This window comes from Urocitellus parryii, chromosome 3 (assembly GCF_045843805.1).
Source record: "Urocitellus parryii isolate mUroPar1 chromosome 3, mUroPar1.hap1, whole genome shotgun sequence".
NCBI classification, from domain to species: domain Eukaryota; kingdom Metazoa; phylum Chordata; class Mammalia; order Rodentia; family Sciuridae; genus Urocitellus; species Urocitellus parryii.
In genome coordinates, this window is record NC_135533.1 from 121,938,766 (window position 1) to 121,964,788 (window position 26,023).

At 47.0% G+C, this 26,023-nt stretch overlaps 2 protein-coding genes across 9 annotated transcripts in view; both read left to right on the forward strand.

The window, feature by feature from the left end:
- Chfr (checkpoint with forkhead and ring finger domains) overlaps positions 1 to 17,305 on the forward strand; it is a 29,464-nt gene extending 12,159 nt beyond the window's left edge. For 2 of the 4 annotated variants that reach the window (XM_026409679.2, XM_026409680.2), the window contains 12 exons: positions 507 to 674; positions 3,378 to 3,537; positions 4,308 to 4,462; positions 4,592 to 4,754; positions 6,755 to 6,900; positions 8,410 to 8,529; positions 10,247 to 10,330; positions 10,838 to 10,908; positions 11,862 to 11,949; positions 13,888 to 13,995; positions 14,401 to 14,473; positions 16,214 to 17,305. In XM_026409679.2, coding sequence (XP_026265464.1) covers positions 507 to 674; positions 3,378 to 3,537; positions 4,308 to 4,462; positions 4,592 to 4,754; positions 6,755 to 6,900; positions 8,410 to 8,529; positions 10,247 to 10,330; positions 10,838 to 10,908; positions 11,862 to 11,949; positions 13,888 to 13,995; positions 14,401 to 14,473; positions 16,214 to 16,256 — 1,379 coding nt within the window. In that variant the 3' untranslated portion in view covers positions 16,257 to 17,305. Of the gene's footprint in view, positions 1 to 506; positions 675 to 3,377; positions 3,538 to 4,307; positions 4,463 to 4,591; positions 4,755 to 6,754; positions 6,901 to 8,409; positions 8,530 to 10,246; positions 10,331 to 10,837; positions 10,909 to 11,861; positions 11,950 to 12,595; positions 12,705 to 13,887; positions 13,996 to 14,400; positions 14,474 to 16,213 lie in introns of those variants that run through there. The other 2 variants (XR_003302691.2, XM_026409681.2) reach the window with 2 other exon arrangements.
- Positions 17,306 to 21,146: 3,841 nt separating this feature from the next.
- The window catches only part of Golga3 (golgin A3), a 45,544-nt gene continuing 40,667 nt past the window's right edge, over positions 21,147 to 26,023 (forward strand). For 2 of the 5 annotated variants that reach the window (XM_026409647.2, XM_026409651.2), the window contains exon 1: positions 21,147 to 21,482. The gene's annotated coding sequence lies outside the window, so the exon portion shown is untranslated. Of the gene's footprint in view, positions 21,483 to 23,222; positions 23,291 to 25,704; positions 25,737 to 26,023 lie in introns of those variants that run through there. The other 3 variants (XM_026409648.2, XM_026409649.2, XM_026409650.2) reach the window with 3 other exon arrangements.

The following is a 26,023-nucleotide window of genomic DNA, read 5'->3' on the forward strand; positions in this document are numbered from 1 at the left end:
TCCAAACTAGATCTCAATGAAGATAGAGGATGTAGTAAATTGCCAAACTCCTTCCAGTTATGTGTCTCTAGCTTCTTCTGCTATGCCTGCCAATGACTGCCCTCTTCCTTCCCATGATCATACAACTGCTCCACTCCTGCCAAAGGCCTCTGCTTCACATGGGCCTCTATTTGGAACATTCGCCCTGAAATGTGCACTGTGTGATTGTTGGCATGTGGGTTTGCACGTGGTCCACCAGTGCTCAGGGCTGGTTCTGTCAAAGTCATCTCTGCATTTTTTCCCTTGTGAATGTACTTTTGCCCCCAGCTCCATTCACACAGAAATGGGCCCAAATGCATATAAGACATGATGTTCATGGTATTGACATAGCAGAAGTGATGTGTCATTCTTAAACTATGATATCTTGGACTGCAGATTGCATTTGGCTTAAATCAGTGATACTTTACCAGCATGTTCTCTCATGAAATAGAGAAATTAGAACCTGTCTTGTTTTTCCCTTTTCACAGGACCCGGGGGTACAGGCTTCTCCCTAAAAGGATGTGGTCCATCTGTGGGAAGTGGTGAACTCTCCAGCCTTACGTCAGCTCTCCCAGACAGAGAGGGAGCACAGTTTTCTTTGCTGGAACCCCAGAACCAGGAGAATCTGGAGCCCATGAAAAAGAAAATGAAAGCAGGTTGGTCTTGCAGCTCCATGCATCCTCTGCCCTCTCCACGAGGTGCTAGGGGTACTCTGGGTTGGTGGCCATGGCCTTGCATGTGGCTTCATTTGAGCTTGCCCATGGAGACCCCCTCAGATGATTACTGCAGCACCTCACATTTGCTTAATGAAATTGGGGCCTTTTCTTTCCCATTGTGTGATCTGGATGGAACTGCTTGCCACCAGGCTACAGTCTTGGGTCTAGAGGTAGTATATTCCTGATTGCAACATGGATGCCAGAGTTCTCTCTCTAGATTTTTTTTTTTTTTTTTTTTTTTTGTGTGTGTGTGTGTGTGTGTAACTAGGGTTTAACCCAGGGCTTTGTGCATTCTGGACAGTGCTCTGCCACCGAGCTGCAACCCCAACTTATTTTTTATTTTGAGAAGAGTCTCTCTAAATTCTCAGATTGGCCTTGAACTTGCAATCCTCTTGCCTTAGCCTCCTAAGACTTATAGATGTGCACCACAATGCCCTGCTTTGATGTTGTCTTAGATGATAGTTTGAGCCTTCACATTGAAGATGATTTAGATAAAAAAATGTCTGGGGCTGGAGATGTGGCTCAGCGGTAGCGCGCTCGCCTGGCATGCGTGCGGCCCGGGTTCGATCCTCAGCACCACATACCAACAAAGATGTTGTGTCCGCCGAGAACTAAAAAATAAATATTAAAAAAAAAAATTCTCTCTCTCTCTCTCTCTCTCCTCTCTCACTCTCTCTTTAAAAAAAAAAATGTCTGTACTTTAAAAGCCAAAATTTAAGAGATTATTTTTAAGATGTGGAAATGTGATGGGTAATGCTGGCTATGTGCAACAGGCCCAGGGCACTACAGGACCCAGTTGGTCTTTGGGAGAAATGGAGCTATGTGAAGACTGGGGAGTTAGTTAATCAACTTGGGGAAGGCATGGGAAGAATCAGCAGCAGTTTTATAGCAAAAAATACACACATATAAAAACAAGGCAATTATATAACTCCAGAAAGATGAAAAAATGTGTAAATCAGAAAAGGTAATTTTGGTATATTGCTCGGCCCAGCAGAGAATGCTTACATAAACACAATGAAAGCCGTTTGCTGCAGTTAACCCACAGTCCTGTTAGATAATATTTGGAAGAAGGTTTCAGGGGCCAAAACACCTTCCTGTGTTGGTAGATATCAGGTGATGATTTCTAAAATGGGTAAATCAAGGCTGCGGATGTAGCTCAGTGATAGAGCATTTGCCTAATGTGAGTGGCCCAGAGTTCAATTTCTAGCACTAAATAAAACAAAATTAATAAGTCAATGTAGCATTATAATTTAAATACATGGAAATGAATACCAAAAGGCGCAGTAAAAGACGTGGAAGTGGTTTCTTCACCTGGTGAAATTGCAGTGAAGGCAGGCTGGGCAGAGGTGACTGCATTCTTCTATATGACTTAAGTTACATGTTTAATATTTCTTTAAAAATAAAAATTACCAGGCATGTGGCACACAGGCCTCTATAGTCCCAGCAACTTGGGAGGCTGAGACAGGAGGGTCACAAATTCAAAGCCAGCCTAGACAACTTAGCTAGACTCTGTCTCAAAATAAAAAATAAGAAAAGGGTGTAGCTCAGTGGTCTAGTACCCTGGGGTCAAACCTCAGTACCAAAATAAATAAATTAATTGACCTGTGACAACCAACATCCGAGCTTACACCTGAGCAATAGAAACATAACAGGAGAAGGAGCATCTTAAAGCCACTGGTGCCATCTTTGTCTTGTTTTCTAGCATGTTCCTGTGTACTCAGGCATCATGCTTTTTCATTTGTTTTTTTAAAAAAATTACATTTATACAAATACTATTTAACATGGACTGGGGATGTGGCTCAAGCAGTAGCGCGGTCGCCTGGCATGTGTGTGGCCCGGGTTCGATCCTCATACAAACAAAGATGTTGTGTGCGCCGAAAACTAAAAAATAAATAAATATTAAAATTCTCTCTCTCTTTCTCTCTCTCTTAAAAAAAAAAAATCTTAGAGACTTCCAGAAAGGACATTATTTTTAAAAAAAGACAAATACTATTTAACAGCTGGCCCATCTCTCTCTCTCTCTCTCTCTTTCTTCCTCTCTTTTTTTGTAGTAGAAATTCTATCCAGGGGTACTTAACCACTGAGGCACATCACCAATCTTTTGTATTTTTGATTTTGAGACAGGGTCTCACTAAGCTGTTAGGGTCTTGCTAAATTGTTCAGGCTGGCTTTGAACTTGCGTGCCTTCTACCTCCCAACTTGCTGGGATTACAGGTCTGTGGTCCCTAACCCGAGCCTCTCAGCCTGCCCCCCTCCCACCTTTTTTTTTCTTTTGAGGTAGAGTCTTGCTGTGCTTCCCTGGCTGGCTTTGATTTCCTGAGCTCAAGTGACCCTCCTGACTCTGCCTCCCAAGTAGCTGGTACTATAGGCATGCACCTAGCTTATCCTTTCTTTCTTAGCTATACATTGTGTATGTCATTTTATGTCAGGAACTGTTCCTCTACACCAGAACGTAAACATACTGGAACATGAGACTTATCTGGAGCCACCCTAAAAATGGTCTTTGTAGATACAAACGTAAGGTCAGCACTGCATCTGCAGCCTGAGGAGTCCCCTTGTCTCCAGGCTGGGCTCTATAATACGAGGCTATGCATCAAGTTCTGCTGTGGTGTGCCTGTCAGAACATATGCCTTTCTCTCCTAGGTGAGGCACTTGACCCGAACCTGCAGCAGTTGGTTGCATACCAGGGTAGAAATACCCAACCTCCCCGTGAGGACGTCAGAGCTACTGCCATGAAGCCAGACAAGATGGAGGAGACGCTCACATGCATTATCTGCCAGGACCTGCTGCATGACTGCGTGAGGTGTGCTGCCAACCCCCCCATCTGGCTCACGGTGGATCACGGGGGCAGGGGGTGAAGGGGAGGTTGCCAGTGGAGCAGCTGTCAGGTCCTTTTTGACGTGAGGTGTGCCGCTGACACCCCAACTGGCTCACAGTGGACCCTGGCCACTGGGAGGAGTCTGCCAATGAAGCAGCTGTTAGGTCCTCTTTGGCATGGGGACTACTAAGGTGCTATTTTCATCGTACTTGAAGAGCCACCTAGGAGACTAGGGCTGTAGAATCCACAAGATTTTGGCAGTATTGGTTTTGACTGACATGGGTTATGGGTAACCCAGTGAACCCGAAGTCTAGCAGGCAGACAGATCAGATGCACTATACCAAGTTTTAAATGTTTCCTGGTTAGAGAAATGTTTAACACTGTCATAGAATGTATATCCCAGGAGCAGCCCAGATGAGCCTTCTCCTTACTCCAGTGTCTACTTAGAAGGTGTAGCCTTACCCAGCTTCCAATCCTGAGACGCTGGTTCCTGTTGCCCATGTTTCTGCAGTCATAATCTGCTTTCCTCTGTCCCTTTTGATGACACAGAAGCAGTGTGACCTCTAGTTTCTTTTTATCAACCAAGCTTGATTAAAGTGTTTTCTGTGAGAGTGATAGCTGGGCTCCACAGTCAGCCCCTGGCTTTGATCAGCTTGCCCTTCTACCTGGGAAGGCCTGCTGCATGTCTTGCCCTAGGGGTCCTAGTGGCCGATCTTTGGAGGCTTCTGTCTGAAGAGGGGTTCCTCTTGTTCTAGCTTGCAGCCCTGCATGCACACGTTCTGTGCAGCTTGCTACTCTGGCTGGATGGAGCGCTCCTCCCTGTGCCCCACCTGCCGCTGTCCAGTGGAGCGGATCTGTAAGAACCACATCCTCAACAACCTTGTGGAAGCATACCTCATCCAGCACCCAGGCAAGTGGGCCAGCCCCCCCAGACTCTCCCTTCCTCAGGGCTGGGAGCTCAGCTCTGAGGAGAGAAGGCTGTGTGTCTCACTGATCATGCCTTGCTGTCAGTGAAAGCTACTGTGTTCTTTGAATCTAGACAAGAGTCGCAGTGAAGAAGATATGAGAAGTATGGATGCCAGGAATAGAATCACCCAAGACATGCTGCAGCCCAAAGTCAAGAGGTCTTTTTCTGATGAAGAGGGGAGTTCAGAGGACCTGCTGGAGCTGTCAGATGTTGACAGCGAGTCCTCAGACATCAGGTAGTCCCTGTTCCTGCCTGGGAATGGGGTCTTGGAGCCAGAGGTGCATCCAGTTCTTTGATTAAGAGTTTGCTGTGGGGTGGGTAGCCAGGTTCCTGTGGTCTGAGCTTGTTTTCTGATGCTGGAGAGTGGCCAGGACTGGGTGAGCTGGCAGAGAGTGGATGTGCAGCCTTGCATGCACACGTTCTGCGCAGCTTGCTACTCTGGCTGGATGGAGTGCTCCTCCCTGTGGCCCACCTGCCGTTGTCCATTACTATAGGTAACAGAGACAAGCTCTGTACCCTCTTCCAGTGGAGCAAGTCGCCTCACATGGGTCCTGACTCACTGGTCCTAACAGAGTGTTGTAATTAAGTTTTACTTTTTCCCCATGTAAGCACTGTGTTTCCCTGTAGTTTATCTAGTGGCGGTGTTGTCTTCTACCATAAATGGCAGTATCACAGAAAAGGCACTGTCCCCTGGCTAAAAGGACATAGTCCTAGATGATCTTCCCCAACTCTGAAATCAGAGTTTTCATTTTTGGCCAAGGCTGTGATATTTATTTATTTAGTTTTTAATATTTATTTTGTAGTTGGAGATGGACACAATATCTTTTTTTAATATTTATTTTTTAGTTATAGGTAGACACAATATCTTTATTTTATTTGTACGTGGGTCTGGGGATCGAACCCAATGCCTCACGCATGGTAGGTGAGCACTCTACCTCAAGGCAATAAACAAAGCTCAAAACTTTTAATCATCTTTATTTGTTTTTGCAAAATTTAGTGATGGTGATCCAGCAAAAGAAAGAAAACCTAAGAATCACTTCAGTGTTGACATTTTATTTCTCTTTTCTTCTTTTTTCTTTCCTTTGGTTCTGAGGATCAAGCCCAGGACCTTGTGCATGCTAAGGCAAGCCCTCTACCAGCAGTGAGCCTGAGTGTTACCACTCACTGTGTCCACTGGGTTTTTCGTGTGTGTTCATCCATGTACATCTTTACAAAGTAGAATGTAAGAACCAATTGAGTGTTCTGTAAAGATGGGAGCATGTTGCACTCGGGATTCTGAAGCCTTCCCAACACCCTGCCTCTGGAAGTAGTGCTGCAGACCGTCCTGTGGTCACCCCTGTGCACATGTCCAGCAGTTTCACCAAGATGACCAGGAATTTTACCTTGCTGGACTTTTATGCATGTTATCCAGTGCCCATCAGAAAGGTCACTTTAATGCCACTCTCTGAGGTATATGTGAAGGATGCTCTTTGCCAGCTTAGTATGAGAAAACAGTAATGTCCTTTTCATTTACATTTTTTGTTTACAAATGAGCATCTTTTCACTGTGGCATTTTTATCTGATCATCTTATCCATTCTTGACCCTCATTGCCTTAGAAAGGCATTCTCTAAGATAAGAGCCTCCTACTTTTTCAGAGGATTCTTTTTTACAGTCTACCTTTTTGCCTAGTAGTTTCTGAGGTGCCTTAAAGACAAGCAATCCACGGCAACACAGGCCATAGAGATGAGTGGTGCGGGGCTCCCGCTGTCCAGTTGGAAGGTCACTAGAGGAGAGTCTCTTCGGACGTGGCACGTGCGCTGGCTTTAACAAGGGGAAGCAGTGCCTGTGCTGTGGTCTCATGTGAGCCCAGGCCCCTCGTCAGCTCAGTGTGACCCAGGATCTGGTGTGCTGAAGCCTGGGGATGAGCAATGGCACAGGGTGGTGGCCTGCATGGGTGAGTGGGTGCCCACCCTCAGATTCCTGTTTGGGTGGTTCTGGATAATGCCCTCTCCAGCAGCTGGGGCTGGGCAGGAAAGAAGGGCCTACCCTGTCCTTTACACGCAGTGGTGGGAGTGGAGCTGTTCAGGGCCAGAGAAAAAGTGTGAGGGGGCTGAGGCCACACAGAGGAAGACAGCTTCGGGTCGGCATGGTAAGGTGCTGCCCAGGGTCTATCCTTGTCTCAGATGCAGAGCTGCACTAGTGCCTGGGGGCCTGCTCCTCCATGGCTGCAGCTCTGCCGCTTGCTCTTCCTGCAGTCAGCCATACATCGTGTGCAGACAGTGCCCCGAGTACAGAAGGCAAGCGGTACAGCCCCTTCCCTGCCCAGCACCCGACAGTGAGCCCGGGGCCCAGCAGGCCCTTGGTGGGGATGCGCCATCAGCGTCTGCCAGCTTCACAGCAGGTGAGACAGCGGCATCTAGCCCCACGTCGCGTTGTTGTGACCCCTGTTGTCCTGGCCTCCTATACTGTTTCCGCTTGGGGGGCTTCTGCCCTCCAGTCCTTGGCCTGCATGGCCCACTGCCTCTCAGATCCTCTCAGTTTTTATAATCTGTCTCAGGGAGGTTCTGATAAATACCTGCTGTTTATGTGGGGGTCTTCTCTGGACTTCCCTGGGAATTACTAGTCCTGATTTTAACACTTGGTCCGTTCCCAGTCCTCTGCTTTAGGGCAGGTGATGTCTCAGTGGGGTTTGCCAAAACCAAAATGGGACCACACATCTGTCCCTCCCATGAGAGGCTGGCCTCTCTCCAGCAGTGGATGCCCAGTCCTCAGAAACAGGCTCACATCTCCAGAGTCGCCCTGAGCTCTCTCCTGTCAGTTGCCCATTTCCAACAGGTGGATCTCCAGATGCCTCCCAAAAATGCAAGAGAGGGGCTGGGGGGTCTAGCTCAGTCGTAGAGCACATAATTTGCATGTGTAAGGCCCTGGGGTCAAATCCTAGCACTCTTGGCCCCACCCATTCTGTGGTCTCTGCAGAATGTAAAGATAGCTTGAAGGCCCTAGCCTGGGCTTGTCATGAGACCACCAGCTCAAGATTGTGCCTCAGAGCCATGTCCTTGACCACCCTGCTGCACTGTAGCCACAGTTCTCCTGGTGGCATCTAGGACCTGTGTATGGGACAGGCAAGGCAGTGCTCTGCCGTTGGCAAGGGTACTCAGTACCCAGTGACTTCCCCACTCTGCATGTTCCTGTCTTTCATAACAGGATCCACCAGTATCTGGCCTTGGGCTGTCAAATTACTAATTAGGCCCATGCATGTAGAATATGTGTCACACACAGATAGAGCCTGAGTGCTGTAGCTGCTCTGTGACCCTTAGAGTGGATTGAGTTGTGATGGTTGGCTTGGTAACTCCCCATGGTCTCTTCTATATGGGTGGTAAGTGTCTAGGAATGTACCATGTGGTCAGAGTTCCTGATGCCAGATCAGGTGGTCCCTTGCCCACCATGCCTGCCTTTTGTTATTGGAAAGACATAACTGTTCTCTTGTCTCAGCAGAAATTAAGTATGCAGCATGTTTTGTTGTTTTATAATATACGTGCTTTTCCTTTGTAGGAAATATTAGAAAACCTCTGACTAATCTTTGAAATCTGGTTACAACCCCTGAACCAAAAAATTTCAGTTTTTGGTTCTTTCTATTTTTATTTTTTTGGTGCTTGGGATGGAAGCAGGACCTCATGCATGCTAGGCAAGTGCTCTACTACTAAGCCAGACCCCATTTTTGGTTATTTTTCAATCTACTCAAAATCTCTCAGTTTACATGGCAGGATATCATCTGACTCCTCAGGGACAGTCTGAAAATCTCCTGTCCTCTTTCAAGCCTGTCTCTCCTCCTGTGTGCTAGCTGCTTCTCTAGATGTGAACCTCTTATCTGCCGCCTTTCTGCCTATGTCCCAACATGCCTGTACCTCAGCAGCCCAGGATTATGTGTGCCCTCTACAAGGAAGCCACGCCATCTGTACCTGCTGCTTCCAGCCCATGCCTGATCGGAGAGCAGAGCGGGAGCAGGACCCACGTGTGGCCCCTCAGCAATGTGAGTAGGCCAGGCTGCCTGCGGTGCCCCTGGCTCATGTTTCAGATGTGTTGTGTGAGGTGTGAAGTAAGATGTAATGTTGTTTCTTCCACACCCCCACCCCAATACTGGAGGTTGAACCCAGGAGCTTGTACTTGCTGGCTAAATGGCCCTCCACTGAGCTGCATCCCCCTCTTTTTATGTTTTATTTCATGACACAGTCTGGCCAAGCTGAGATGTGATGTCTCAGTGGGGTTTGCCAAAACCAAAATGACCTGAAGCATGGGACCCTCCTGCAGCAGCCTCCTGAGCTGCTGGGATCATAGGTGTTGACCCCATGTGACTGTGTTGAACTGTACTAATGCTGCCCTGTGGAGACCAGGTCCTCTTGGGTTCTGGATCTACAACCATCCCCACATCAGCACCAGTCACTGTATGATGTGTCACTTATAGATCTAACAGATGAAATAGGGTGTTTTTAGTTTACAGTTCTTGCCATCAAATCAAAGCCCATCATTTATTTGATGGCCATTTTTTTTTAGAGAGAGTGATAGAGGGAGAGGGAGAGGGAGAGGGAGAGAGAGAGAGAGAGAGAGAGAGAATTTTTTTAATATTTATTTTTTAGTTATTGGCAGACACAACATCTTTGTTTGTATGTGGTGCTGAGGATCGAACCTGGGCCGCACGCACGCCAGACGAGCGTGCTACCACTTGAGCCACATCCCCAGCCCCTATTTGATGGCCATTTGAATCTACTCTTGCCTGAAATATCTGTCCATGTACATAGGCTTCTTTTAAAATATTTCCTGACTATATGAGCTCTGCATGTGTTAAGCTGTTGCTGTTGAATGAAGAGAAACATGGACCCAAATGGCAGCATCAGACAGTCCCTGCTGGGCACAAGCTGCTGTCCTGGATGCCAGGGGCACAGCACCAGCACACCATCCAAAGTGGCCCTTGTCAAGGCACTGCTCTTGACACTGAGCTTGGCAGGCTGGAGGGGCCTGGCAGGGTGGTGGGCTGTGTATTGCAGGTCAGGCAAAAGGGCACTAGGGTATCCTCTGGGCAGTCACTGCCCACTGCATGGTGTATGAGCAGCCACAGAGAATGCTCACCTCAGAGTGCCTGAGACACAAAAGATGGCCAACAAGCCACAGCTCAGGGAATAGCTCTACAAATTGTAAAAACTCCAGCTTTGCTGGGTGCAGTGGCCACACCTATAATCCCAGCAGCTCAGGAGGCTTTGACAGGAGGATCACAAGTTTAAAGCCAGCCTCAGCAATGGTGAGGCACTAAGCAACTCAGTGAGACCCTGTCTGTAAATAAAATATAAAATAGGGCTGGGGATGTGGCTCAGTGATCAAGAGCCCCTAAGTTCACTCCCTGGTACTACTACTACTACTACTACTACTACTACTAATAATAATAATAATAATAATGACAAAGGCAATAGTGTGACAAAATACTCAGGTAGAACAGATGCTCAGAGCCAGAGGGAATCCCTCCCTGCAAGCTGTTTGGATGATGGGACACATGTGGTCATGGGTCTGGCTTTTTTCTAAGGGCTTAATCATTACAGTTCAGTCAGCTTTGATGCTAGGCTTTGGCTGGAAAGTCACCTCTGTGCCCACTTCCTTGGAAACCCCTTCTATGTGGTTTTCAAAGAGGTGAGCCCCTGAGTCTGGTGCTGAGTGTTCTCACAGCACTTGGGGCCTAACTGACTGTCCTCTGTCCACAGGTTCAGTCTGCCTACAGCCCTTCTGTCACCTGTACTGGGGCTGTACCCGCACTGGTTGCTTTGGCTGCCTTGCCCCTTTCTGTGGTAAGATCACCTCTTCAGCCCTGCATGTGTTCTCTTGATGACCTCAGAGCAGGTGTTGGTGGTGTTTGTGGCCTGGTGTGTGCAGGGGCAGGGGTGGGCCCTGTCATTCACTAGGTACCCACCTGCCTTCTCCTGCTAAACATGTTGGAAGTGTGGAATTCATGTTGGCTCACAGTCAAGCCACGTGGAGCAGTTAAGGAGATAACGAACTTCTAATGCAGGAGGATTTATTTATGCATATAGAATTACCTCTCCTAAGAAAATAATCTTCCTCAGTGGTCCCGATTTTCTGACACCAAGCCAGGTGTTCACAAACTCAGATCTTATTATTTTAAGGAGGGAGGGATGGAAATAATTTTTCTGTATTATAATCTCATTTTATTATGGAATTTTTAGTTTTTGCATAATCTATAATGAAAAGAAATTTGGTTATCCCATCAGGCCATAATTCTTTGATGCAATGTTGTCTTTATAAAACAGATAACTCTGCTTCCCTTCCCCTGGCAGAGCTCAACCTGGGGGACAAGTGTCTGGATGGAGTGCTGAACAGCAATAACTACGAGTCAGACATCCTGAAGGTGCCTGTCACACATGCCTGGCTCAGTGCCAACAGGAGGCCTCCCCCTCACTTCTGTAGTTACTTTCAGGAATCCTTGTAAATTTTCTGAATAGTGATCTGCTTAACTCTGCCCCTCCCGTTGGTATATGTCTGTTTTTCCACATATTTCAAAAATAGGCATTTCCTTTTTGCCATAGTGTCATGAATCCATAGGAATTGGTTCCTGCAGTTCAGAGAGGGTTTCTGGGAAGTTCTGGCCCTCCTCTCTGACTGTGTTCCTTCCCATTTCACATGCTTAATATGTACCTGTGCTCTCCTGCTGTGGACCTGGCATCCAGCACTATGGACGGCACAACAAGAGCAGGGCTTCCTGTTTGCCATGGACATTTGACAGGCATGGTCCTCTCAGCAGCTCTACACCTGCTTTGGGGTCTATATGGGGTGTTTTTCTTTTTTTTTTATTTATTGTTTTAGTTTTCGGCGGATACAACATCTTTATTTTTTATTTGTATGTGGTGCTGAGGATTGAACCCAGCGCGCCGCACGCATGCCAGGCGAGTGCGCTACCGCTTGTGCCACATCCCCAGCCCTATAGGGGGTGCTTTTCTGTAGGCTTCCATGAGAGGGGCCAGCTGCTCCATGTTTCCAGAGGGCAGACAGCAGATGCCAGGTTTTCATCCTCTCTTGTCATGGGACGTTGTCAAGGTTGTTTCAGCTGTATCTGTGCTGTGAATGCCTTTGTAGGATTTTGAGAGACTCTGATGCCTCTTCCACCTGGGGTTCAAAGGCTAGCCCTCTCTGAGGCCCAAAGAGGCTCATACCAGGAGCCCTGTGGGCCAGGGCCGCCCATGGGCAGCTGTGCCATGGGTTCAGCCACCTCAGAGGCTTCTCACGAAGTGCTTTCTCTCTTGTTGTTTAGTGTTTCTGCCTCTAGACTAGTTTTTATTCTTATTGCCTTTTTTTCCCCTGCAGAATTACCTGGCAACCAGGGGTCTGACGTGGAAAAACATGTTGACAGAGAGTCTTGTGGCTCTTCAGCGGGGAGTGTTTTTACTGTCTGGTGAGCTTTGTTTCACTCGCCTTGATCCACTTGCCCTCTGTAGAATGGAAATGATTTCTAAGGCTGCCTTTGCCTCCTGCCCAGCAGTGAGCACCCGGCAGGTCACCCTGGGTAGTACTACCTGTCTGCTTTCCTACGTTTATGACTTCAACCTCCACCCACCCCAGCAGAGACAGAGAAAGTCTTCATTTTTGAGTTTGAAAAGCATTGTGCTTATGCCTACATGACATACTCCAGAACTGACTGCTCTGTAGGGATGGGAGGAGCATAGCTTGGGAGACTCCACCACTCACCTACACCAAGTCCTAGGATGGTTGTTCCCAGACCCTTGTTTGTCCCTTGGTGTGTGGATCCCTCAGTGGGGGCTATTCCCCCCCCCCCAGGATAGCACAGGTGCCTTGTAACGTATGACTTTTGCCACCCAGGGAGGCTGAAGGAATATTAACAAGCAAGTTTTTTTTCTGAGATATTAATTATTATGAGAGAAAGACTTGAGAAATTTGCTTAGATTCCATCGAGGGATTGGGGATGTGGCTCAGTGGTAGAGCACTTGCCTAGCATGCATCAGGCCCTGGCATTGATCTCTAACACCACAAAAAATAAATTAAAATATGCAGAGATGGTATTTTTGTGACCACTCTTCTAGGCCCTTCCAAATACCTGTTTGTGGATGGTCTTCCAGATAACACCCTCCTGTGCTGTTTGTGTCTGGTTTTCCCTCAGCAATGTATCATGCACTCCTTCTGCCAAGAAAGGTCTGTACCCTGGTTTGCATGGGTGCATGTGGTTCTGGGAATCCAGCCTGGGCTTGTGCGTGCCAAGCAGGCACTCCACTGCTGAGCTGAAGACACATCCCAGTCTCGACTTTTATTGTTATGCAGCCTTCTAATGCCATAGTGTATTTAGCTAATTCATTAATAAAGGGTATTTCAGTTATTTCCAGTTCTTCACTATTTTAAACAATGCCACATTTGTTGAGCATGCAGTGTTGTAGATCCGAGAAATCATCACCTTAGAGTAGGTGGGACTCTCAGGGCAGCAATGCACAGGTGGAGACTTTGTCACATGAGCACACTGTCCTTCCTGAGGCTATGTAGGCTCCCACTAGTGCCTCAGAGCATGAGGGTGAGCATCTCTCTGCCTGTCAATTCCACATGTCTCTCTAAGTCTTGTTAATGGGAGAAAGGTCAACAGTGACATGTCATTGTTTCATTTGCCCATATTTAGTTATTATTGACAACTATAGCCAGTCTTTTTGCATTTGTGTGGCATGTGTTTACCTGTGATCTTGGCCTTTATTTATACTAGGTTTTTTTAAAAAAAATATTTTTTTAGTTGTAGATGGACACGACACCTTTATTTTATTCATTTATTTTTATGTGGTGCTGAGGATCAAACCCAGTGCCTCACACATGCTAGGCAAGTGCTCTACCACTGAGCCACAACCCCAGCCGAATATATTAGGTTCTTTAACGGTTTGTTTTGATGTGGATTTGTGGGATATCTTTGTTAATTAAGTACATAGCATTGCTGTTTGTGTTTTAAATATATTGCCACTTGTAGTCATATCATGAGTATTTCATATTTGTCATGTTTCCATTTTGATGTAGTCAGATTTACCTAGTATTCAATTTATTTTTTCTCTTTTCTTTCTTTCAACGTTGGAGATCCCACCCAGAGTCTCATGCACTCTAGGCAAGCACTCTACCACTGAGCTATATCTCCAGCCCTTTTTATGTTCCAAGTATGATATCCAATATTGAAACAAAAAAAAGAGAAAAATTAAGTTGGAACCTAGATTGGTTCTGATGTTCTTTTTCAGCTTCTGTGTCCCATTGTGTGAATCAGTGTCCTTAGCATTGCAGGAGTTTGAGGTGCAGCATCTGTTCTGTTGTTTGAAAAATGACATTGCCCGATAACCGACTGTGTTCCCTGCAGATTACAGAATCACTGGGAACACTGTACTGTGTTACTGCTGTGGCCTGCGTAGCTTCCGGGAGCTGACCTATCAGTATCGGCAGAACATTCCTGCTTCTGAGTTACCAGGTAAAGAACTCCACAAACTCCAATTCTGTCCAGTCCAATTCAGGATTGGTGTCTGTCCTTAACAGGTGCTTGTTTGGGCTGTGTTCTTGTCAGAAGTCCACAGCAGAAGGGGGAAGAACCACCCAGGCTGTGTGAGGCCATGTTTGCCTCCACCAGTCAAGACAGTGTGTGTTGCTAAAGGAGAGGTGCGTGGACACTTTGGATAGAGTGCTAGAGGACTCCATTTCCTGAATGTATCTTTTTTACCAGTTTGATTTCCTTTCCTGAAATCCTGCACAGTCCTAAACTGGTGATGAAGAGTGACAGGCCCTTTGTGCTCAGTGGTGGCTTCCTTGGGTACCTATTTAAATGCAGAGCTGAGTGGGGGTGTTGCCTGTAATGGCTGTGCACTGTCTTCTTTTCTAGTGGCTGTGGCATCCCGTCCTGATTGCTACTGGGGCCGTAACTGCCGCACTCAGGTGAAAGCCCACCACGCCATGTGAGTGAGACAGGGGTACCAGGCTTGGGGAGGTGACTGCAGTGGTTCACCGTCTGCTAAAAAATATGCTAATTTTGGTGGGGCACAGTGTCATCTCTCTGTAATCCCATCTATGTGGAGGCTGAGGTAGGAGGATGGCAAGTTCAAGTTCAGCCTGGGCAACTTAGTGAGACCTGTCTCAAAATAAAAAATAAAAAGAGCTGGGTAGGTATTTCTGTAGTAAGGCAACCCTGGATTTACTCCCCTTATTAAAAAAAAATTGGAGGGGAGTGTATATACATATGTAAATGTATATGCATATACATACACAGACACACTAATGTATGGGGCTGAGGTGTAGCTCAGTGGCATTCAGGGATGTAAATAAAGATTTCATTATTGGGGCTGGGGATGTAGCTCAGTTGGTAGAGTACTTGCGTCACATGCACAAGGCCCAGCAACGCACACACACACACACAAAAGATTCCATTATTGCCTCTATGACCTTGGAAAAATCCCCAGAGTTCATGCATAGTATGTGTAAGGCCATGAGTTCCATTCCCATCACCACCAAAAAATGTGTGTGTGTGTATATATGTGTACAGTAACATTATGCTTACGTAAAGTCACACAGCATGTAAAGTAGCATCTTCATGGAGAGATTCCACCTCTTTTGATACCTCATTTCCTGTTTTCTTTTTTTTTGAGGGGAGATGGTGCTGGGGCTTGAACTCAGGACCTTGTGCCTGTGGAGCAATGCTCCACCCCTGAGCTACATCCCCAGCCCTCATATCCTGAAATTTCTATATGCAGATGTTCATTTCCTCTCTGTTTTCTTGACTGGAGTCACCTCTGACAGCTTCCAGAGCACAGCAGACATGAGAAGTTTAGCACTGAGACAGTGGCTGTAGTCATGGAGAACATCTGTTGGAAGCCATAGGCCCACAGCGTAATGCTATGACAGCTGGTTGTCTTCTATACTGAACGTGGGTGTTTGTGATCACTGTAGCGGGGTCACCTCCACTGTGGTGTCTTCAGTGTGGTCTTTAAAGGTTGTTCTCAGAATTTAGGACTAATCTCTCTGCCATCTCCTTAAACAACTGAGTGAGATGATCACTTTCAGTCAATTCCTTGGCCAATATATAATTCCCAAATAGGCATTTATGTTTCAAATTGAAGTAGTTGAGACAATGAGAGAGATGTGGACTTGGACAAAGACAAATTCCATCAAGCAGTTGTTTCTTGGGATAAAATCCTTGTGTTATATTTGAGCTTAAATAGCATTGGAAGAGGCCATTTTTTCCCTAAAAAGGAGATTTTACTAGTAACCAACATTTCTTATGAAAGTAGGGATTCAGGTAACACAGACACATCCCATCTCCCTCCTCAATGTCTCTGCTCTTGCCCATGGCTTGTGGAGAGGGGAGGTGCCACCATCACATGCCTGGTCGCCTATCTCTACCCTGTCAGGAAACACACAGGGAGAGCTCAGGCTCTCTCTGAAAAGGCACAGCTCTTATGCTTTTCTCTAAGGAAATTACCCAAGATGTTTTCACCTCTATTTTAAAATTTAAAAAAGGAAAAAGGCTACTTTGGGGTTTCATTTCTTTGATGTTATTAAAAACATACTGCTGTGAGTCCACAAACACACGCACCTACACAATTCTCATGTGGTTCCTCCAGTTTGTGGTTTCAAAGCCTTGTTAATTTGAACACTTCTCTGATGTTGTCTTGTGTGATGTGACCAAATTCTTTTTGCAGGAAATTCAATCACATCTGTGAACAAACCAGGTTCAAGAACTGAACATCAAGGGGACATACAGGCAGATTGGAGCACTGGAGGCAGGGACGCTGCAGTTAAGAATTCTGAACACCAACACATTAAGGGCATTTTTACAGTCCCCCTAAGCAATGCTGAGTCTCTGGTCAGTTCTGTTGTGTGACTTTTCCTTTTGTGGAGTTTATTCCCAGGCAGCCTCTGGCCACAGCCATCCTCCTGGTGAGTGGTAGGAGCAGCTGGCTGAGGCCTCCTGCCAGGTGCACAGCTGCCCCTCCCATGGAGGTGGGGTAGTGCAGGTTTGCTCTTTTTGTACCTTTTCCATAACTGCAGTTAAAATGGAAATCTCTTTTCAGGAAAAATTTCACGAGAGAAAGAGGAAGTTTAGTCAGAAGCATTCTGCTTAAGGAAAGGGAGAGTAAGTTTACAGCCTACAGGATGTACAGAATACAACGCTGTTGAGGAAACCATACCTTTTATATATTTTTAATGGGTTTGGTGCTTATCTGATAAGATTTAAATATTACAAACTGTAGCACAAATAATATAATTTGCAAATTTACTAAAATCGGGGATAGTATGATATTTGAAAGAATGAGCATATGTTTCTATTTGTTAAAACAATCATCAAATGTCCACAACAGCTAACCCTGGACGTGACTTTCAGGTTAGCAGCTCCTTTCTAAAGTGTGTGAGTTGCGTCGGCTGTCCTCAATGCAGGGCTGGCAGGTCCTTTTGTGGAGGGAGGATGAGGTTGCCAGCCCTGCGAGATCCCCCTGCAGCTGGGTGGGTCTGGGGCCACTGCTTCCTGATCCCTTTCCTCCTCTGTTAGGTTTGCCATGTCATCTGGAATAATACTTGAAATTTTGTTTTTTGTTAAAAAAAAAAAAAAAGAAAAAGAAAAGAAAAAGTTTTTTTATCTTTTGTCGAAATCACCTGTTAAGTTTGTTTGCAAACTGGTAACTTTTTTGCTTCTTCTCAGGAATACAATTTTCAACTGTTGTCTTGCTCTTGATACAGACTGAGAGGCAGCATTCTGTATTTGTGGGAGAAAGTTCTCTTTTTTGATTCTAATAAACAAGCTGTGTTTGTTTCTCCTCTCTGTGTGGGGTTCTGTGTGGGGCTGCCCTGTGTTCCCCATCTTGATGGAGATAGGCTCCATGAAGATTTGCTAGTTCTTTACTGCTTGTCCCATTTATTGCCTTCTGGTCCATCTGTGGCTCTACCAGCAGACTAACTGACCACTTGGAGTGAGCTCACCTCTGGAGTCACACAGGACCTGAGGTTGGGCCTAAAGCATCAAGGAAAACAGCAGAGTCTCTTTACCCTTGCCAGCCCCAGGAGCCACAGCCTTTTGTCCAGTGTGGGTACTTAATTTTCAGCTGAGTAGGGAGGCCTGCCATGGTCTGTGCTATAGAGATGGACCGTACCTACTCCCAGGGATTAAGATGAAAATGCCAACCTTATAGAGGATGCAAAATAATTTTTTTTTTAATGCTGCTCTGACTCAGACCCAAGGCAGTTGCACAGAAGGCAAGAGATCTACCACCAAGTTGCCCCTGAGCCCTACAGCAAGCAGTTCTTCATGCCCAGGGTGAAGTGGGACCAGAACCTTTGCTCTGGTCTCACTGGACCAAGGTGGGAGCACATCCCTGGGAGCACTGAGCTTTACTCAGTCCACTAAAGAACTGGACACCCAGGGGCTGGGGTTGTAACTCAGCGGTAGAGCGCTCACCTGGCACATGCAAAGCCCTGGGTTCAATCCTCAGCACCACATAGAAATAAGTAAAGTAAAGGTATTGTGTCCAACTACAGCTAAAAATAAATAAATAACTGGAATCTGGTCCACACTGAGGGGACTCCAGTAGACTTCTGGTGAGCATGTGACAGAACAAAGCTTGCATCCTGCTCTAACTTGAGGGAGCCTCAGGCCAGCATGGTCATTTCCATGGTGTGACCTGAGCTGTTTAGAGAGGCAGGTGGGCAGGGCTCATGCAGTGTTTATATGTTTTTCTGAACTTCTTAAAAGACCCATCCACCTTACACTAAAAATCACAAAATCTTCAATTGCATGGAGCCTTGCTGACCGTGGGGTGAATGTGTGGGTTTCCTCATAGGGTTGCCTTGCAGGGGGGTGGCCATGTAGCCACTGCAGATGCCCAATGCTTCTGTGTGGCTCTTCAGCCCAGTCTTGGAGCAGACTCAGAGCTAGGCCTCAGCTGTCCACTACCCTCCTTTGCTCCTGGCACCAGTAAGTTCACCCCATTCTCCCAGTGACCCTGCCCAGTGCTAGGTGAGTGCTGCCTACCTCAGCTGCACACTCTCCAGTGTGCTATCCGGAGAGCCCTTCCTGGTCTGAAGGGTCTGAGCTTCAAGTCAGAGGAAGCCGGCCTCAGGGGCTGTGGGCCTGGAGGGGTTTCTGTTAGCTGGGGACCCTGGTGACAATCTATCCCTTGTTTTGGTCTGGCAACCCAGGAAAGGGTGACACTGCTCTTCTCACAGTCTGTAGCTGGGCTCAGAAGAGACCCAGAATCTGGGTCTCCAGAAGCTTGGCAGTAGAAAATTAGACTCTCAGGAGAAAGAAAGCAAAATGAGGAATTTGCTGAATTCAGAATGTCCAGAATAGATTTGATTTCAAGTGTGGCTTGATGGAGGAAACTGAACCTTGTCGCTAGAACCATCTTCTCCCTCTGCCCTCTCCACTTTGGCTCCACTTTGGCATGAACAATAGTTGCTTTTCTCCCTGAGGTTGTCCTGGCTGTAGAGAGGCTGGGTCTTGCTTTCCTGAGGACAAATGCCCATGTAGGGGGCAAGGCCCAGTCCTGTGGGCAGCAGCATAGGTGAATCCAGGTGATCTGGCAGGGCCGCCTCCCAGGAGCCAGTGCCGCCGAACACAACCAGTACTTTAGAAATCATATGAACTTAGAACTAAATCAGTTGTATTTAAGAAAGGTAATAAGCCCTTGGCCTCACCACTTCCTAGTTGGGGGCTGGATGTTTGCATATGACCAAAGGGTTTGTAGGAAGATGTGCAGCTCTGCAAGCTTTCTGAAGTAATCACTGAGTTGTATGCAGGGCACATTTTGTGGTATGTAAGCTGTGTCAGATCAGGCAAGGCAGGCAGCGACTGAAGGAGGCAGATTTAAAAGGGCCGCTGAACGAGGCTTTATGAGATATCACTCCCAGGCGGAACTTGATCAGACCCACAGAGTGGACAGGGGAAGGGTCTGAGAAGAAACCGCATGGAAGCTCGACTGGACTGGACTTTTATGGGGCTTACAGCAGGAAGGGAAGGGCTTGGGACAGAAAAAGGTGTTTTTAGGGTCCTTTGCCCCCTTGGAGTTGGTCAGGAGAATTGGCTGAACTCCAGGATTGGCCAGGGGGTCCTGCTGATTGATCAGGAGATCTGGCTGATTGACAGGCATTTCCTCCGGCATCTGATTGATGTTCTTTTCCCTGTGGGCTGCTTTGTTCTAAGTCACCACCACCGACCTTACAAGCTATACCTTAATAATGCTGCAAAAAGTTTTCCTTAGGACTGGAGATGTAACCCAGTGGTAGAGGCTTGTCTGGCACATGCAAGACTCTGGGTTCTGTCCCCAGCACTATCAAAAAAAACCAGTATTTTTTTCCATGTGGACATGGCTATCAATTTAACATAATTTGGTTAGGGTTAGGGTTAGGGTTAGAGTGTTTGCTTTTAGACTTAGTAATTGTCACATTTTATTTGCAGATTAAGACTTGCCCCAGTTCCCCATACATCTTACTTTACATAGTATAATATACCAGTCAGGAAGCTAACACTAATCTTTTTTTTTTAATATTTGTTTTTTAGTTGTAGTTGGACACAATACATTTATTTTATTTATTTTTATGTAGTGCTGAGGATCGAACCCAGGGCCTCACAAGTGCTAGGCGAGCACTCTACCGCTGAACCACAATCTTAGCCCCTGGATTAAGATCACATAGTCTTAAACGAGTTTATAGATCCATGTGGTTTAATGTCACATGCAGATCCAGCGACACTATCACGAGATACATATTTCCATGCAAAGACTCTCCCCGCCACCCCCACCCCGCGCCCCTTGCTACTGCTTTTCCAACCCCATCATTACTAATCCCTGACAATCAGTGGTTTGTTTTCCATTTCTCTAACTTGTCACTCCCACAAGTAAAAGTGGAACGTATAAGTGGAACCCTCGTTCAGTACAGGCCTTGAGAACTCTCCCTCGGTGGAATGCCCTTGGAATTCGTGGTGGTCTGTGCCATTCACCGCCCACCCACGGACACATTTGTTCGTTTATTCTTTGGGGCCGGTACAAATGATGGTGCTAGGAACAATTATGGGCAGGTTTCTGTGCGGGAACAAGCTTATTTCTCTGAGATAGGTGTCCAGGAATGTGGATGCTGGGCCATATAACTATAATTTGAAGGGGAGGTACTGGGCATGGAACCTTGGACCACTCTACCACTGAGCTACGCCCCCAGTCCTTTTATTTTTTATTTTGAATCAGAATCTCGCTAAGGTGCTCAGGCTGACCTCGAATTTGCCATCCTCCCGAGTCACGGGGATCACAGACGTGTGCCACCGCGCCCAACCGTGTGTCTAATTTTTTTGAGAAATCGCCGAACCATATTCCAGAGGGGCGACGCGACCTGTGCCTCCCGCCCGCCACCGACGTCTGCTTGCAGAAAGGCCGACCCTCGCCTCCGTTTCCGCTTTCGGGCGGTGCCCAGCAGACAGCCCAGCGCCGGCTGCAGGCACCCGGCCGGCCTTGGGTCTGGCAGACGGTGACGCAAGCGTGCCACGCCCACCAGAGGCTGAACCCACGCAAGCCACGCCCACCTACGACTGGGGAGGGGCGGGACGCCGCTATCCCTGACCACGCCACTTCCGCCGGAAGGTTAATTGTCCGGCTTTCTGTCGGAGTTAGTCCTGCCAGTCTAGAAAAGAGGCAAAAGAGTCGCAGAACCTTAAAGTCTGTTTCCGAAGCCTGCCTCGGTCCTGTGAGGGTCAGCCCAACACCGCTTGGGCCCGAGTGCGGCTGCGAACAGAGAAAGACACTCTTTATTCCGGAACGGAGATCGCGCGCAGGCTGTTTCCGGGGGCTCGAGGCTATCGCACCACCGTGCCCCGCCCCTCGCGCGGCCACGTCTAGCCAAAGCCGCGGAGTCGGCGGTGCCTGGTGAGGGCCGCGGGCGGGGTTCGTAGGCGTGAGGGGCGAACGTCCCGGGCAGCGTCGGAGCACTGGGGTGAGGGTCTGGGGCTGCGTCGGGGAAGCAAGAGGGCTGTGTCCCGGCAGCATGGGGGCGAGTGTCGGGGGCCTCGTAGGGGAAGCCTGAGGATGAGGGTCTGGGGGCACGTCGGGGGAGCTTGGAGGCGGGGGCCGGGGCAGCCACGAGAGGGGCCCGGGAGGCGCTGGTCAGCGGCGGCCCGCTCCAGTCAACCCTCTGTGTCCCGGCCTGGACACCTCCACTGGTCTCGGCATTGGCTCTATAAACATGGAGGCTCGCTCTACGCCTCTTGAATGCGATCTGCCCAGAAGACGTGTGCTGCTGCCGCTTGCTGCTGGGCCAGCGTATTCAAAGTCTGGTCCTTTTACAGCAGATTACAAACATGACGTGATGGCGGGTACTTCCTTGTTTGCCTCAGTCCTCGGCAGACTTACTCTTTTGATTCTGATGCTCAGGTGTGCTTCACCATTTAGTGCCACGGTCCAGACAGAGAAGGACAAGGCACTGACCCCAGCGTGAGCCAGACCAACAGCTCACTTCTTTGCACAATTGCTTATTAAGTGCCAGTGGAGTAACAAGCCTTGTTGCAGATGTTAGGATATAGTGGTGAGATCTCTGCCCTTACCCTGGTCACCTTCTAGTGGAGGGACAGGAATATCTAATAGGGCCATTACCAAGAGGATTGGATGGTGGTTGGGTGGGGTGAGCCTTTGGCGGAGATGATCTCAAGTCCAGACCTCCCTGTCAAGAAGCACAATTGTCAGCGAAGCATTTCAGGCAGAATGAATGGGAAATGTGGAGACGCTATGGAGAGATAGTTACGTGCTGAGACGTATGAAAAAGGAGGAAGGCAATAAGAGTAAGGGTGTAGAAGTAGGCAGGAGCTACATTGAATGTGGCTTCACAGTTTATGGTGAGAGTTTTGTGTTTTATTGTTAATAGGACATTGTAAACCATTTACAGGTGCCTCATGGCCATTGCCTTTATGACCCTTTAGCTTTCAGTTACAATAAACTTTGAGTGGCAAGAAAAGGAAAAGAAAATCATATTAACTCTAAAGTGGCTTAGTGGTAGAGCATTTGTCTAGCATGTTCAAGGCCTTGGGCTTGATCCCCAGCACCACAACAAAACAGACAAACAAAAATAGCTGTTTTTCTCCAGTTGCTTTAGGACGTTCTATCCTTTCTCAAGTGAGAATATCTTTCGTTGTCTTTTACTGTCAGTTCTGACAAACAGTAGTTGAAGGGAAAATGAGGCTAATCATTGCACCTGTTTATTAAGGGCATGAGACAGATACTACCTTATTTTTATTTGGCAAAGTTTTGTATTCATTTCTCTTTTATTGATGAAGAAACAGGCTAAGAGTAGTTCAGAAATCCATCCAAGGAGTTGGGATTTGAGGCATACATGTCCAGTTTGTAAGTCTGTCCTTACATCCCCATTGTAGAGTGACCTGAGGCTCTCCTTTGGTTTTCATTTGCATATATCCTGTTTGTATTTGGCTACTAGTGTGGCCTCAGCCACATTATCTTCTTCAAAATATTCTGTTTTGTCTTTGGCAATGTTCTGTTTCTAATTCCTGATAGGAACAATCTCAATATGGAGGTTGGAGCTGTTGATAAGTGTATACTGAGTTCATGGACTCTGCTGAACAGGGGAACTGGAAGTTCTGAAGTTGTCTGAATTGATGATTTCCCAGTATGAAGTCCTTTGGCTTCAGGCAGGAGTGAACCTGAGTTTTGTGTACCTTCTAAAGTTCTTGGTGCAGCTTTGCTCAGTCTGCTGTCTAGGAAACTAGGAATGCAAGTGGTCAAAATGATACTATGGTGAGTCTGGCCTCTTTTTAATTAAAAAAAAAAAACATGAAATGGAGTGCACATTACTAATAACAGCTTCCATGTGACACATCCTTGGCTGTCTAATCCTCCCAGTTGCCCAGAGATTTGCCTTGACCAGCAGTCTGAAGTACTGGGGACCTGAATGACTGCGTCACGCTAACTAGAATTCAAGGGAGACTAATGCTGGACAAAGAGTGCAGTTTATTGCCCTTCAGGGAGAAGGACAGTGCCCCAGGTTCTGCACTAGGCACAATCAGGAAATTCTGTCTGGTTGGCTGCTGAAGGAGTTGAGTATGAGCGTGGGCCATCTTCACAAGTTTCCAGAGTAAGTCTCAGTCTTGGGTTCTGTGCTCTGGAGGTCCATAGCATCCCAGAATCTAAAGGTGTCTTTCTCAGCAAGAAGTCAAAGAAGGGGAGTTGAGGGTGGAATATGTAATGGCTGTGGGCCTAAGCTGTTGTTGCCATGTTTGTTATTACTAATGGAACTTGAGCATCCTTTGCTGGTGTTCTTCCTGGACAATGGTAGATGAGGGTACTGTAATTACTTGCTCTAAGGCACATTTTCTTTGGGACTCCTGGCTACCCTCTTTTGCATATTCATCTTTGTAGATAAGTGTGGTCTCCTGAGTCCTGCTCCTCACTAGGTCACGGGGCTTCTCTGGACTGTGCCCCTTGTGTGCTGCTTTTCAGTTTGTAACTCCAGGAGCCATTCTCTGACCCTCATTGGAATGGAGTTCCCAGGTATTTTCAGTATGAATAGGTAAGAGCTTTTCTGTACTTGAAAAGACAGTGTTGATACTCAGGCATTCAGATATTTTGTCACTTTGTTTTGGAACCATTAGCTTAGCTGCAGGGTGGAACTTGGCAGAGCCAAAGGTTAAGTCAGAGAGGTGTGCTGAGCACTTCTGTGAATGGGGAGTGTATGTAGTAGTGGGGAGGCTGACTTGGAGTGATGGAGTCTGCTTCTAGGGATCTTAGGGTACAGTGGAGTAGATGGAACATGCTGCAGTGTGAGTGCTGTAGTGGGGCCAGGGGAAGTGTGGTGATAGCAGGAAGAGTGGGTGAGACGTTCTGTCTGAGGAGCCAGGAGCAACTTCAGAGGCATTGCCTGAGGTGGACGTGGAAGGACAATGGGAATTTGCATTTATAGCAGAGGGACTGGCTTCTGCAGCCACACTTTTCATCTGACGTGCAGTGCATGTGGGAACTGTGGGAACATACAGTGATTTGGACATTAGCATCTCCACACAAGGCAGAGGTAAAGACATTTCAAAGCTAAACTTTTGCTAAGAAATTTTGCAAAAGGAACATATCTGCATTGTACTGGTATTCAGTGGTACAGTGGATTTTCCATTTCACAATATTTATTCAAGTATGTCTGTGTATCATTCATCTGTCCTTTAAGTGGCAAACTGAGAGGAAGGGGTCACCTGGGGCATTGTTTGATAAAGTGCCTCACTTGCTTTGAGGTATCTTCACTGTGTGGGGTCCTGGCTTACCCGACTTACACCAGCTGCATCTGGGATTGTAGCTGTGGATCAGGCTTAGTGGGTGCTCAGTGGTTTTCCATGTTCCATACAAGAACCTATAAAGTGGCGATGTTCAGAGAGGTCTGTGGCATGTATGTGGACAGGCTCCAGGGGTCTGTTCACCCCCCACCCAGCTTGTGACCAGGCTCCAGGAATCTGTTCACCCACCACCCAGCTCAGAAGTCTCCAGTGGTGAACAGTGTCTCTGATGGTACAGACCAGAGGGAGGTGAGAACTCAAAGCACACGGGATCATGTTTTGGCCAATCTCAGTGACTCCCTTCATTTTTGTGACTCAGACAAGCTTTTGGTCTGACATGTAGATGTTACGCGTGCTGGGCCCTGTGAGTGAGGCAAACTCCCAGAGCCTGTCCTTTACAGTACTTTTGATTAACTGCACTGGATTTGTAGTTCCTGTTGCTTTCACAGGTTCTTATCATAGTGCCTTCTAGTTACAAGCCCCTCAGCTGGTTTCTCATTAATGTTCTGTTTGTTTACGTTGTCGATGGAACTTTATTTTATTTATTTGTATGTGGTGTTGAGAATCGAACCCAGTGCCTCATACATGCTAGGCAAGCGCTTTATCACTGAGCCACAACCCCAGCCCTCTATTCATGTTCTGAACAGCACTGTTACTAATTCATTGTCTCTGGCCCATAGGGTGCAGAGAGGAATAACTGGTCATTAGTTATGAGCAGTAGGTCTGCACAAATGGCATTTCAGTACATTAGCCATGGGTCATGTAAATAGGTGGGTTCTGCCCACCGCCAGGGGTGACTTCTTTCACAGGTGAATAGTGATGGAGGATGGGTGGAGTCAGATGCTTATTTTGTGTCAGCCTTTTTTTTTTTTTTAGAACGACCTACTTGGGATTCTTACCTGTAATTTCTATATGGCATTTGTAAGGTAGGAATGAAGGTTATATAAGTTTTTCTTATCTACAAAACATGTTAAACACATTAAACAAAACATAGAATAATATGAATTTTTTTTTCCTTAGTGATACTAGGTATTGAACCCAAGAGCACTCTACCACTGAGCTACACCCCCAGCCTTTCTTATTTTTTTTATTTTGAGACAGGGTCTTGCTAAGTTGCTGAGGCCTAGAATTTGGGATCCTCCTATCTCAACTTTCTGGGTAGCTGGGTTCATAGGCATGCGCCACCGTACCCAGCATAAAACTTATTTTAAAG